The following is a 15,539-nucleotide window of genomic DNA, read 5'->3' on the forward strand; positions in this document are numbered from 1 at the left end:
AGTAGCTGATTAGTTGCTTCTGTTTCTTGGCTTGAACTTCCCTCCTGGTGTAGTGTGCAGATTGCTGTTGTTGTTGCTGCTGATGACGAGGTTGTTGGTCCTCCATTGGTGGCTGCTTCGGACCACATTTTCAGGATTCAGATTTGAGAAAATAATTGGAAACTTTAAACATTCAGTTCACACAATCAAAGAAAATATCATAAACCCATGTAGACAGCAGCCAAGTCCTATTTCAAGGTAGCATATTCATATTTCATTCACATCAACCGAACCTACTATGGCTAAGCCAATTCTTTTTCTTTTTCTTTTTCTTTTTTCCTTTTTGGATGTGTGTGTTTGTGAGGGTAGGGGCATAGAGAGAAACATCTATTATACGAAATCTTAAATGCTTAACAACAAAGATTTATGTTGTACTTGATCAACATGGAGACGGTACCAGAAATGAGAAATATATCCATTAAAATCGTGTGATCTGCTGCAACATCTGGGAACTGGTTGATTGTGGAACCAGCTGCTCTGAACTAGGTGAAGGTCTTAGGTTGTTAGTAACAACTGGATTGCCATGGCCAGGTTCTTGTCTCATCATCTCTTTAGGATTACTATTATTGTAATTAGTACTTGTTTCTGAGTGTGAAGACTCCCTCAAGCACGAATCTAACAAGATGAGCAGTGATAAACAGGTTTTAGTAAATGGAGGAGCATCCAAATAAAACTGTACAGAGTTTGTGCTTACCATATCAAGATGCTTCTTGTGGAGATCCAAATAAAACTGTACAGAGCTAATGATAATGATGTGGATACCTTATTATTATTATTATTATTATTATTATTATTATTATTATTATTATTATTATTATTATTATTATTATTATTATTTTGTTTCTAACTCATTGTTTTCTTCCTTCACCTGGTATAGGGTGCTTTTGTCCTCTGTCGCTTGTTCCGGAAGCCAGAAGAAAAGATTGAAACTGTAAAATATGATGAAGTAGACCAAACTGGATATTCACCTACCGGAAGCCAGAAGAGATGATTGAAACTGTAAAATATGATGTAGACCAAACTGGATATTCACCTACCACTTCTAAGTCCTCACCTGATGATACATTATCAGATCTAGTTCAAGAAACGGCAACATCTGCCGTACAACCAAGAAAAACCATCTGAAGGTATAGGAAGGTGGCTGATAGATGAGACAGATAACATGACAACCCCTATTGCTTTGCTACCTGTTGATAGCTGCTGCAATAGTCTTTCAGATGTTGAAGATCATGCAGCAGAAATGACAACTATGGTGATGAGATCTGGATTCTGTTGCATGGCATTTTATAGTTGACACTTCTAATTAATCATAACAAGGGATTAATGTCTTGAGAATGTGTATTATTCATTTTTTTTTGGGCCTTTTCTCTTTAGGTACATCCACAGCTAGAAGAAAATTCTTGTCAATTTGGGGCTACACCTGGTGAAATTGATTGCAAAGTGTTCTCGCCGATGCGACCACACATCCAAGAAGACATAGCACACTACATGGATTCTCCTTATGCCGATTTCGTCAATGATCTAATGGTTTCCATTTTCTGGATGGAACTAGTGAACCTGATGTCTCCTTAACAGAGTTGTTGGGTGAGGTCTTCAATAACAACGATGACTTTTCTGGCGAAGAATCAAATTGCCAGAAGAATCCTGCTGTTGGAAGTGAGACTGATTTATCTGGCCATATACCACCAGTTAACTTCCGTGTTAAGGATATTGGCATATGCCATGGAGCTGACACAGAAATGGCTCAAGTCCAGGTAGAGATATGGTCTTATGGTAGCTTTCTAACGTCAAGTTTGGCAGCTTGTGTTTGGCTTTTGTTTATCTCCTGTGCTTTTTTGAATGTTGAATTCTATAATTGTTTGGAAATTTTACTTTTTTTTTTTAATATGCAATTTAAGCTGTTTGATATACTTTATTTGATGGCTATTTCCAGTTTGGCTGCAGTTTTAATTTTGATCATATCCAACCACTGATAGTTTTTTCCAAAATTTTTATTGCTAAAGAAAAAAAAAATCCTGTTTTATCTGGAGCTGAACCAGTTAATGTGGTTCAATGCCAAATTTTTCAATCCATTTTTGACTTGTTTTGGTCCAGTTTCATTTCCAGTTGAACCAGTTTTGGTTCCGGCTCTGAACTGGCCTTTGGCCGATTTTAACTTGGTTAAACTTAGTCTTAATCCCAAGGGCATTTGATAGCTTTGAAGAAAATTGAAGACATTAATCAACTTGTATTTGGGAGCCTGATTGTGCTATTATAACAAGGATTTATTGCAGATGCAAGCTTCATTTGGATCTTGGGGAGCTCAAGCATCGTCCTTCGGTTTTGATGGACAACTTGGAAGTAGAAATGCTGGTGGCCTTGCAAATTCTGTTGGACAAGATACTCAATCTGCCATTTCTGCAATGGGCTCATCTTTTGGTGTATTCAAAAGTATGGATGAATCAAGCAGGCAAATGAATCCTATGAACCATGACAGTTCTGTCAGTGGTACTGGAATCAAGATTAGAGCCCGCCAGCCTCAGGTGCGCCCTTGTACAGATAGCTTTGCCATTCAAGGAACTGCTCCTAGAAGACTCCGCTTGCAGAAGGAATTTTCTGCTGTTCCTCACGGAAACAGATTGGAGAAAGATAAAAATCATAATGAAGATGAAGATGAAGTGCAATCAGCAGTAGCAGAGGTAAGTGTATTACTCTTTAACCCTTGTTCACAAGAAGCACAAAGCTTACCGTAAAAGTATCATCTGAAAAATTGCAAGCAGAGGTGAGGAGGAAAAAAATTACAATATTAAACCATTAAACAAAATTAAGTTATGAACCAAATGAAATTATTAATAACAATATCTTTGATTTGGACTATAAGTCCTGAAAACTAATGCAAAAAATTTTACTACGCATGTCTATTCAACAACATCATTATGTTCCCTTTTCAATCTAAAGAAAAGAACCTATAAAACCTTATAATATTAAAATCAATAATCAGGGAAACAAGATAAATTATCCAAAATCAGAGATAAAATTTGCAAGTTAGATGCCAATACTCTAAGCAAAATATGAATACACTGGTGAAAATGCATAAGTTACAAACTTAAGTGTAGCAATAAATCCTTGGACTCTAAAACTGAAGATTTTCGGTGCTTGGCCAAACTGCAAGCAAACTAAATTCATGTAATTTCTAATTGCATTCTAATCGACGCAAACTAGCACTCAAAACAGCAATCCAATTTCATACCGGCCAACATGTTCAACTGAATCGCTGCCCAGTCAGGATATTCCCGAGAAATGACAAGTTGGAGCCATTCATTTGCTGATTCTGCCAATTAAGAGAACCATTAGTCTAGCTTCTTGGTGATTTGCTTTAGGGCATCAGCAGCATGCGTCCTATGTTGTTTCCGTACTACGTGGCTGTTGCACCCTGTCAAACAGCCACCCTCTGTATTGGCAGAGACCGTACTTCCGTGGTGCTTTATTTGTTTTTTTCTTCTTTGTGAAGGACTGTCCGAGCTCTACAAAAACCTACAAATTTCTTTGCCAGTGAAGAAAATATTTCAGCCTTTTCTTGTTTTTGGTTGGAGAGAAGAAAAAACGAATCCCAAAGAGAAGCCGACTCCTGTGGCGTTGAAGAGTAGCTCCTCGGCATTCATCATTCAGAGCGACCAGACGCCCCGCGAAACCAGCAACATCCAGGAGAACAGACGATTTTCGCTCGCAGAAAACCGAGGGTTTGTGTGTTTACAGAATCTCTAGTTAATAATCCATTTTTAGTCTGCTTTTTTTTTTTTGGTTATTGAATACATATGTTTGTGTGTGTGCATTATATTATCACTGCTTGAATCTGCTGCGTCGAATGCCGGGTTATATAATCTTCTGTTAGGCGCGCTAGCGCTGTTTTTAGGAAGTGAATCAGATAATATAGCAGAAAGCTAGTCCAGGCCCTCGCTCAGACGGGATAGATTAGAGCTAGATCGACTACTTTTTCTTTCCTTGGCATTACATTACCTACGACCCAAGTGACCCAACCCTGACATATGTCTTACTAGCATCCGGCCGAGAAGAATTAGGCAAATCCCCTGCTTGATAATCTGCTGTTGTCGGAATAACCCTGTTGGGATAGGAATGAAGCCAATTTCATTTGCCTCACCACCTTTTCTTTTCCCTGTATTGAATACTTTTGGCAAAGACCCTACCTCCTTCCAATTGATTAACTGTGCTATTTATTGTCTCATTGATCTGTTTCAGCTGTTTTTAAGGTCTCTAGTACTCTGTTGTCCACAAATAATGAAACTGTGTTATCAAGTGTTTTGAGTATAATAAAAATTTACTTTGGAGTTTTTCATTTACTTTTTTGTGTGTTTTTGTTCTTGTCTCTCTATACATATAAGTAATAGAACCAAAGTGTAATATTTGACGTGCAGAATTTAAATTAAGTAGGTATTATGAGTATAATATAAAATTCTTTTTATGTTCTTTTTTTAAATATTATTCATAGATTATGAATATGTAGTTTTACACATTAGCATTTCATTAATAATTAGTTAACTATGATAAATCTAATATAACATATTGTATTCAATTAAATAATTTTATAAATTTTTTTTTTTCAATATTAATGGCACCAAAAAGAAAAGACAAGGGAGAAGGCAGCACTATGCAACCTCAACACAAATATCAAAAGGATTGGAAACTACTAATCAAGTCTCCTATCCGCAAACAAACCAAAAGTAAGCATTTTTATTTTATTCTTTAATGAATCTTAATGTTAACCGGATATATTTTAGTTAGTCAATTAATAATCAAACCATACAATTAAAAGTTCTTACAATTAATATATATTTTGAAAAAAGTAAAAAATGATTTTTTCATATTGGATTGTTATTTAATTCAATATATATACATATATATATATATTTTAATTAGGTAATATATTTTCATCATATTATATAGTTTATGATAAATTTATGAAATAATTAAAAAAGTCATATTACCTCAATTTTTTTTTCTTCATGATACATTTTACCGTGATTACTAACAATTTTTTTTTTCAATTAAGATATATGTTGGGCAATAGTTTTGTCCACTGTTATTGAAGCAAGAATAAATAAAAAGTTAGAGCTACAAGGTGATGATCGGTTGGTATTATCCACTCAAATATTAGTAAATACTTTTGGCGACGAGCCAAAACCTTTCATAGACTAAAATAATTGAGTTTCTGACTACCGAAGGCTTATGTTTGGAAGAAAATTGCACTTACATCGGTAAGATGCCTGAGAACCCTAGAAAGGTAAGGTACCAATCTTTTAATATTATTTTTATTTTTATGTTAAAAACATAAATTACATATTAATTTAAATAGAATAATAAAAAAAATCATTACACAAGTTTGATTATAAATTTTTTTCTTTTGCATATATTTTCTATTATAGGCACGTCAAGGTCCGATCGTTACCGTCTCTGAATCAATACAAATAGAAAATATCAGTGATGAAGAATTGGAGAAAAATTTAAAGGATGGACCTGTTTTGGTAACGTTACATGTGGATAATAAATTTAAAATTTTAAAAAAAGGGGTAAGACTTGTATTATTTTAATTTTTCTTTTAATCTTAAAAATTAATTAATTATATTCATTACCTTCTTTTTACCAGGAAGCATATTTTGGAGTTCCACCGGAGCAAGAAAAGTGGCGACCCGTACATGCTGTTACTATAACTGGAATAGTAACCGACAATGAAGGAAATCAATTTTGGGAGTTGCGAAATTCATGGGGTCCTACTTGGTGTGAGGATGGTTTTGGAAGAATAAAAAAAGGATTGGGTGCATCAATATTTAGGCAGGCATGGTATCCGAAGGTTAGTATACATTAATTATCAAAATTAATTTTAATTAAATTTTTACTTAGTTAATTTCTAATAATTTATAGTGTATTTTGCTTGAATTAAATAGTTTTTTAATGATTTATTTTTTATATCAGGATGTTAACATGTTTAACCCTTTCCAAAATGTGGAGACGACAAGCAAAGGTTGACCAAATTCAAAAACTGTAAAGGTAGTTCAGGAATCTGTGCAGCCATGACGGGTGCTGTTTCTGTTTTAATTACAATGCCACTTGATACTATTAAGACCATATTGTAAGTTTTGGATGGGGAGGAGAATGGGAGGCGTGGCCCAACTGTTGGGCAGACTATTAGAAATCTTGTCAGGGAAGGTGGTTGGACGGCTTGTTACTGGGGATTGGGGCCTCTGATCACTACTTATGAGTTTCTGAAACGACTCTCAGCTAAGAACTATGTGTTTTTGCAGTGATAAGAAAGCAAAAACAAAAAGTTCTTTTTGTATCTCTGTCTAAATGCTGGCCAATTGCTCTGTTCCTCTCCACTTTTGCTTATCTTTCTTTTTGTTACCCTGCCTGATGATCAATGTATGAGCATGCATTGCTGTTAGAATATCTTATTACCCTCCCTGTGCAAACAACTTGCATTTTCTATTTCTGTTTCTGTTATGAATATTTAGAATGTTCAGATTTGTTTGAAATGAGAACTGAATACTCCAGTTCTGAGATTGACATATCTAATTCATTCAAGTACTTACATGCTCTAGTTTGTTTTTCAGTTAATCAGAGATGTCAATTTAGAAGGTCATATCACAAAGTTTTGCTTCTTCTTGCTATTAGTGAGTTTATCAATGGAGGCAGCCAAGAAAAGTTCAGCTTATTGTATTTTGCTGGGGATAACTGTAGTTAATGATGGGGTCACTTAGCTTTTGTTTGGATCTAAGGTTTGCAGACATCGAGCCTGTAAGTGGCTCCATCATGTCCAATTTTATATGTTTGCTTCCATCCAAGAATCTGAAACTGATTAAATTCCAGAATATGATACTGTGATAAGGCATTTGATTTTTATATGCTGCCAACCTCCTTTTCTGCTCTAATATGATCGTTAGCATAGTAAAATGTGTCCTGATGTATGCTTTCTACTGGCTATTCTGGTCTCCACGTTTTCTAAGAGCATAATTTTCAAGTTATGTTGAACATTTTTTAGTACCAAATGAACCTGGGAAATTCAGAATAGTCGGAGATTTTAAGGTAGTCTATATAACATCATTTTGTTTGGAGTTAATCTGAGCCACCCATTGAAGGGGCTGAGCTCTTGCTGTCGAGTGAGCGACTCCAATGGTGGAACTGGAACTTTTGAGGTTATTTTAATTATTAGCAAAAGAATTAGAAATGCTTGTGTGAAGTCTCACTCCATGCTTCTTCCTTTCATAACAAAGCTAGATCTTTCATCTTCTCATATAACTCTCCTTCATTACAACTGGGAAATTCATAAGTTAAAATTTCAATTTTTAACCATTTGACTCTCATATGGATGACGTCTAGATTAGACATACATCATCAACTTGTATGCTATCATCACATTAATGACACTTTTTTTTTTCTATGTTATCCTTCATTTTGTTTTGTATAAAAAGAATAATAGCTAGTTGACAGACACAAGTCAAATTGTCTTTCAATTCGGAGGAGAAATGATAATAATAATAATATATATTTAATATTAAAAACTATATTATTTATTTTCTTAGTCTTCATTTAAAAGGATTTATTTTTTTAAAAAAAAATCATGCTTAATTTTAATTTTTTTTAAAGAAATATTGAATAAAAAAATCAAAATACTTATAATAATTCATATTTATATCCAACGCTTCAAATTTTAAAAAGTAAAATTAAATCTTTTCAATTTAGTATAATTATAATTAAAAGATTAAATTAAATTTATATAAATTAACGGTAAATTATCACATAACTTCTAAAATTATATATTATTAATAAAATATATAATTCTTTAATTTAAATTTTATATTAACACTAAATATATTTTATATTTATTATATGTAATATTAAATATATTATATTAAATAAATATTTATTATAAATAAATTTTTATTATATTAAACATCACATATAAATAATATATAATAAAATATTTCACTGAATGTTTATACTCAATATTATAAATTATGTGTATATTTTTTATATTTAAAAAATTTTACTTTCTACTAATAATATTCTAAATAAATTAAAATATTATATATTTTAAATTGTAAAATTTTATTTTTTCATATTTTAAATTTTTATTAACATTTAGGATATTATATAAAAATGAGAATAAAAAGTGAATAATAAGATTAATAAAAAATAATATTATTATAATAAAAATATATATTTTCGAACTATTTTATTATTCAAATAAAATTTTAAAAATTATATTATAATTTACAATTAAATTTAATGGCATTTCATTTATGAATATCATTATTTATTTACTTTTTCAAATGGAAGGAAGTTAACAAGGATAATGTCCGGGTGGCCATGATTACTTTCAGAGATAAATTAATTAACAACACATCTCAAGCTGTTGTGGCTAATAAAATAAAATTAAAAGAAAAAGAAATCTTTCCTTCGAGAATTATTCTCTTCCAAACCATTCCATTAATTTCTAGTTACTTATTCTGTTTTCTCTTTGAGGACATTTTGCTGCGTTTATAAATTATAACTTCAATTAGTTAAATCGGATAACTCATCACGAATATGTTGCGTCAGAAGGTTCTAATTTTCTCTTAATTGCTGAAAGAATAATGCCCTAAATATGATTCTGATTTAAGAACAATCGATAGCTCACTGCTTTTGGATTCTATTATTTGTTTAATTTAGTTAGTCAAATAATATTCTCAATTGATACTTCGTGCACTTCTCCACAGATATAGAGTAAAAAAAAATAAAAATCTTAATTTTTTTTTAGTAAATTATTATTAAAATTTTTAAAAATTTATTATTTTATTTTTATTTGAAAATTATTCAATTAAAATATTTTTTATTTTATAAAATTTAATTGTTTAATAATTATGTTAAGAACACTATTAATCACTTTAAATATTTATATTGTCTAATCGTTAATTAATTTCTATAATTAAAAAAAATCTTTATTTTTAGAATAAATTATTATCTGAAACTTAAAACAATTATTTTTTTTTATTTTATATTTTAAAGCCACTAAATTTTGAAAAATTTAATTTTTTAATCATTCTGTTAAAAAAATGCTTCCATCACTTTAAATATTTATAATTTTAGTTATATATATTATTTAATTTTTATAATTTTAAATATTTATATTATTTAATCTTTCTTATTAAAATAAAAAAAATTGAATAAAAGTTTCGTTTGGGAGGAGGATTAAAAAATTTAATTTTATAAAATGAAGAAAATATAAATTATCTAAATGAATCCTATTTTATATTGAAGCATAATAGCATAATACTCTAGTCCATCATCACTAATTTCTAATATAATTGACTATATTAAAAATTTTAAAATTTTGTATACTTTATTTACAGAATCAAAATATTCGATAAAAATTTTCACAAATCAAATATTAAAATCCTTTCTATTTTTTTTATACTATCTTAAGATTTTTTTTTATTATAATTTTTATATGTGAGTCTTAGACTTTACAAATAGAATTTAAAAATTATATTAAAAGAATGTAATCTAACATATTTGATCTAATTATATATCTTTTCATAAGAATAAGTCTTTTTGTAACGCTATATTCTTTCATTAAAATATATTTATTTCTGAATTTAGGTTAATCCACGTAGATATCTTAATTTGGATCACAAATATAGGATGTGATTTTGAAATAAGGATAAACTAATAAATTTCTTCAAAATTTAAGGAACTAATATTAATTCTTTCTTATTTTATTTATTTACTTTTTGCAATTCATAAATAAGAAATATAAATACTACGTGTTCTATACGTGTTGGAATATTTATTGGATGATGGTTATTGCAAGGATAGGTCGCCTCTGATTTGGTAGTGTGATTATTCAAAGACAGTGGAAAAAAAAGAAAGATATTAAGAATAATAGATAGCTTTGCATCAAAATCCAATCTTTCCTTGCTTCCTTATGCCAATGTCCACACAAAAGAATGATATTCTTTGCTGTTAGGTGTCAGCAGCAGCCATATTATAAAGCATTAACGTGAGGGTTTAGATACCATTCCCTCTCTAAAGTAAAAGCTTTTCATCAATTTTATATTTGAGAGTGAATTGAATCACAAGAAAACTGCTTATTTGTGGTAGGATTAAATAGGATTAGACAACTTCTTTAGAATACATTTCCCATGGAATAGAACTTAGAATTAAGGAAGCGATGCCAATGCTATGCCTCGTCAGAGGAATATCTTCTGGGTTTGGCTTTGTCTTCCTTCAAATATTAGCTTTATATATTGAAGGGAACGTAAACTTCCATGGCTACCTTCTTAGACAGAGCGTTTAAGTCTATCATATCTGCCATTGCGTACTGTTACTTTCAGTTTCGAGACGACCACAGAGATATCAATTACAACATGCCCAAGGGACGACCACTTTCTTTGCAGGTTCGCTTTCATGCATCCCATGCAACTTTCTTTTTCTTTCCGTTTGGTAATTAAGCTGTCCTTTCAACTTGCTGTTTGCCAAATTGAACCCAGGAACTGTAGTGAACTCAAATTATATTTTGATTCTCATAGTTTATAACTTTAATTTATAAGCTGGGCTTGCAATTTTAAACTGTTAACTGGAAAATAATTCAGTCATATTAGTGAACATTCTTAATCCCTTTGGTCTCCTAAAGCATAAAGCATTTTAAAAGTGCATATCTGAATAAAGAATACGTAAGTGATTAAAATTTTTTTCTTTAAAACAAAAAATAAACACATGTTTTCTTTACAGACCGTGGAGCTCAAAGTCCGGATGTGTTGCAGTGGTTGTGAAAGAGTTGTCAAGAATGCAATTCACAAGCTTAGAGGTAATTAGGGTTTGTCTATATATATATAGCAATGGTTAATTACAAAGTGTTAAACCCTTCTAATTACTCCATTATTAAAGATATTATAATTAACTACGACAAAATTATATTGAAATTAAATATGAATGAGAGTTATTATGTAGGTGTTGATTCAGTGGAGGTTGATCTAGAGATGGAAAAGGTAACAGTGGTGGGATACGTTGATCGAAATAAGGTGCTAAAGGCAGTGAGGAGGGCAGGAAAGAGAGCAGAGTTCTGGCCCTATCCGAATCCGCCGTTGTACTTCACGTCTGCGAATCACTATTTCAAAGACACCACCAACGAATTCAAAGAAAGCTACAATTACTACAAGCATGGCTATAATGTTGGAGAAAGATATGGCAACATCCCTGTCACTCACCGTGGAGATGACAAGGTCAGCAACATGTTCAATGATGACAATGTTAATGCCTGCTGCCTTATGTAATTAGCTACGCATACACGTACGCACTATGCGCCTTGCTGTGTCTTATGTAATCAATTGTATATATATATAAATGCCAGCTGTTATATGTAATTAACTATGGTCTTATGTAATTATATTTCTGTACATATAATGAATATATTTTCTTAAATGCACTGGACTTATGGGAATATATTTTTAATTAAATTATGTTCAATTATATAATTTTAAGAATAAGTTTGTAGAGACTGTTAACAAATTGATTTCTTTTACTACAATAAAAATAAAAATAAAAATTAGTAGAAAAAAATTTATTATAGCTAAATTAATTTTATTGTTATATTGATTAATATATATTAATAATATTAATATATAATTACAGCTATTTATGTATAAAAAAATTAATATTATATAAAAATATTAAAAAGTAGTTTTACAATAAATATTTATTATGGCTAATAATTTTTTTTTAACAAAAACTATAATTTTATTATAAAATATCTATGATTATATTTTTGTAGCAACAATATGCAAAAAATCATGTATTATTGATATAAAATATACGGTAATAAAATATGATTGCAACATGTTGTTTTTACAAAATTGTGAAGATAGATATTTTACTATTAAAAAAGTAATTACAGTAATAATATATATTATTAAAATAATTTTTATTAATGCTAATAATTTTTATTTATTACTGTATCTTTTTATACATCAATAACAATAATTATTGATATTGATGCGATATGTTATTCAATATAGCCGCAAAATTTTCTACTACTAATTCTAATAATGTTTGTTATAATTAAGCTAAGTAATATTCAGTTTAAATTAAAAAATTAATTGAACTCAATTAATTTAAAAATTCGATTTAATTTTTTATTTTTTTTTTCGGTTTAATTTTTATTTTTAAAAATTTTAGTTATTTTAATTCGGTTTGATTTTGATGAGTAAAACCGAATTAAACTTATTGATAAGCAATAATATATTATTTTTTTATAGTATAGAAAGATTATATCATAACCAAGATTCAGATGCTGCACTTAAATTTTAAAACACTAAAATTAAATTGTAAAAATATATATAAAAAACACATTAAAAAGCTAAATTCACCAAAATGAACCAAATCGAACTAAATCGAATCAGTTTAATTTAAATCAATTTATACCTTAAATCGGTCTAGTTCAATTCATAAACACTAAAATTTCAATTTTTAATTTATTCGATTCAATTTGATTTTTAACCGAACTTACTCAGGTTTTAGCACTCACTCGGGACCGTGTGACACTTGACTTGAACACTATCAAAACAAGTCAACCAATATATCTACACATTGATCTGCACAACGAAGTATGTCAGTTAGTCAAAAGGCTAGAGTGTTATTAAAGTGAGCAATATATATATATGTATCAAGCGGATATCAGCATCAAACAAGCATAATGGCACAAGCAATCCAAATACCTCATGTAGGCACATAGATTTTAATAAAAGGGTTACTCATTTTATTCCAGTGGCAAAACAGTCATTACACAATTCGACACAACGATCCTCACACCACTTGCAGACAGGGGGAAACGCCTACAAGGGGTGGAGACACAGCACATGGACTCGATAGGCCTGTGGTGGCCAACTGGGCCCAGTCCTCACTGGTGGCCAACTAGTTACTCCCCCTAAAGAGCCTTAGGAACAAGTTGATCTGTGACAGGAGTAGACATCAATATGTCTAAAGTGACACCCCCCTTAATAATTATATGAAAATGAATTATAAGAAACTGACACAACTTTTTGATACTACTATTTTATACTAATTTCTACCCATATCGTTTTTAAGAAATCCCATGTTGAAAAAATTACATTTTAGTCCCACAAAATTCTAGACCCCTAACACTCTATCTCACTTAAACGGTTGACTTCCTCGTCGACTGAGCTTGTAGGAACTTTTCAATCTTCTGCAAATGTTATTGGAGGTTCAACTCTTTCTCCCAATTGGTTTCTTCGATGTTTAGACCTTTCCATTTGACAATGTATTCTTTATAAGGAGGACGCTTGGTGGTCTTCACAACTCGTTCCGCCAGGATTTCTTCAATAGCTTGATGCACTAGTGCTGCTCGTGAAACGGTAGGTCTTGAGGGTTTGGTTCTACTGTCGTTTGTTCCATCTGCATAGCATGGCTTGAGTCTGCTCAAAGTACTGGGTGAATATCGAATATTTGTTTTGATAAACTCGTTAAGAAAGTCATTAGAATGCCCAAAATTTTGATTCTGATAGACACTTCAATCACTTCACCCATTTAATTACTTTTTAACATAATCCACTAGTCAAATTTTCAAAAATTGAGAGTTTAATTAGTTTCTAATTTTTACCATTATTAATAATTATATTTATTTATTTTTAAAAATGTATTAAAATTAACCTCCTACTTATAGAACATTTTGATATTTTTGTTAATTATTAAAAAAAAATAGATGAAAATATAAAACAAAGTAGTTGACAGCGTGAAAACCTAATAGTATTTTAATAAGTTTATGAAAATGTAGGTTTTAAGTTATTAATGATTATATTATTTAAGATTTTTTTTATTTCATCTTAAAATAATTTGTACTACAACATCTATATATATATATTTATATTTATGTATTTGAATTTTATAAGGTTCAAAATATTATTGCCAAAAAAAAAAACCTAGTTTAATTGATCCATTGGCTAAAGGTATATCACTCACCTAATAGGCTAATGTTTGAATTCTTATACCTTCAATTCCTATTAAACGAAAAAAATAAGGTAGAGTCTAAATAATAACGAGTTATCATGTCAATTGATTGAAATTAAAATTCAAAGAAATGATGTCTATTGGTTTAACAGACTGTGATGTTTTTTTTTTTAAGCTGTTAATAATTGTTAACAAATTAAGTTTGGAGAAAAAAAATTAAATTGCATTGTAGTATACACCAAACTAAGTTGCCATTTTTGAATAACTTGCATGGTAAATCAAGGGATTTAATTATTTGGTAAGCTAAGAGGATGAATACAAAACTTTGGACACCGAATCTCAACATCTCACTCCTTAAAAGCATAGAAAAGGAAGAAAAAGAAGTAGCGATGGCTAATCTTGGTTGGCTGGTATTTATGTAGCATGAAAGTTAGGAGGTATCTTATGTGTGGAATATGACTTTGTATAATGTAATCTTTTTCCTCTGTTAATTTCACCTCATTGTAGGTGTTTATGCTCCCTGTAATGAGTAAGATCATATAGTACTGTGGAATGAGATTATTCAGGATCTCTCTTCAGTGACAGATCCTATACTACTAATTAATGATTTCAATCAAGCTCTGCCTTCTCTTGAAAGATTTAGTGCATGCTTCTTTGCTTTCGAGGGTCCTTAATTTCAAAATGGTGGTTGATTATTTGTCACTAAATATCTTAATTTAAAAGGTAGAAGGTTTACCTGGAGGAATTCCTCTTGTAAATTAGAATGCTGGAATTTGGAGGTCTTCGGTCATGATGAAGTAGAAATGCAATCTATCAAAGACAACTTAGATGAACGGGAGATTACTGCAGAAAGTGCAAACTTAAGCCAAATTGAGCAACATGAGATTTTGGCATTAAAAATTGATTTTTCAACTTTGGCCTTCTGGTATGAGAGTATCTATAGGTAGAAATCTCACCTGAGTTGAATAACAATTGGGTGATAGGGCTATCAAATTCTACAAACTTCAGTGCTCTAATAGATGAAAGAAGAATTCTATCCATTATATCTCAAATAGTTCTTTTGTCTTTACAAATTCTTCTAGCACTAAAAGGGTGATTGTAAATTATTTTAAAATTAGATTCTGCTGACCTAATCTTTTTCTGGGAGCATTCCAGGTCTGGTTCTGAAATCTCTACCTTCTGATGTTGCGTGCAACCTTGAATCACCCTTCACCTTGGATGAGATTAAAGAGGCGGTTTGGCATTATGACTCCTCCAAAGTACTTGGTCCTGATGATGCAAATTTCAAGTTCTATAAGCAAGCTTGGTCGCATATTAAAGATGATCTTCTCTATCTTTTTGGTGATTTTCACTCTAGATCTATGCTTTCCTCCTCCTTGCATGCTTCCTTTATCACTTTAGTATCAAATTTGTAGAAGACTCAAACTCAAGACTATAGACCCATTAGTTTGATTCATGGTATTTACAAGATTGTCACAAAAGTTATTGTAGCTAAGCTTAAGTTG

At 30.5% G+C, this 15,539-nt stretch overlaps 1 protein-coding gene and 1 pseudogene across 1 annotated transcript; both read left to right on the forward strand.

Annotated features, from left to right (window-relative positions):
• Window positions 1-927: 927 nt before the first annotated feature.
• LOC122721861 lies at window positions 928-2,811 on the forward strand (annotated as a pseudogene).
• A 7,352-nt stretch (window positions 2,812-10,163) lies between these two features.
• On the forward strand, window positions 10,164-11,497 carry LOC122723375 (heavy metal-associated isoprenylated plant protein 30-like). The gene is made up of 3 exons (XM_043955492.1): window positions 10,164-10,469; window positions 10,804-10,879; window positions 11,023-11,497. Exons 1-3 carry the CDS (start codon window positions 10,341-10,343, stop codon window positions 11,343-11,345), a joined length of 528 nt encoding a protein of 175 aa, XP_043811427.1. The 5' UTR covers window positions 10,164-10,340; the 3' UTR covers window positions 11,346-11,497.
• Window positions 11,498-15,539: the final 4,042 nt, after the last annotated feature.

The sequence above is a fragment of the Manihot esculenta genome, chromosome 1 (assembly GCF_001659605.2).
Source record: "Manihot esculenta cultivar AM560-2 chromosome 1, M.esculenta_v8, whole genome shotgun sequence".
Classification (NCBI taxonomy): Eukaryota; Viridiplantae; Streptophyta; class Magnoliopsida; order Malpighiales; family Euphorbiaceae; genus Manihot; species Manihot esculenta.

Coding starts and splice junctions, on each gene's coding strand:
- LOC122723375 (XM_043955492.1), top strand. CDS start 10,341: ATGGCTACCTTCTTAGACAGAGCGTTTAAGTCTATCATATCTGCCATT. Junction 10,470..10,803: donor GACGACCACTTTCTTTGCAG/GTTCGCTTTCAT, acceptor TTTTCTTTACAG/ACCGTGGAGCTCAAAGTCCG. Junction 10,880..11,022: donor TGCAATTCACAAGCTTAGAG/GTAATTAGGGTT, acceptor GTTATTATGTAG/GTGTTGATTCAGTGGAGGTT.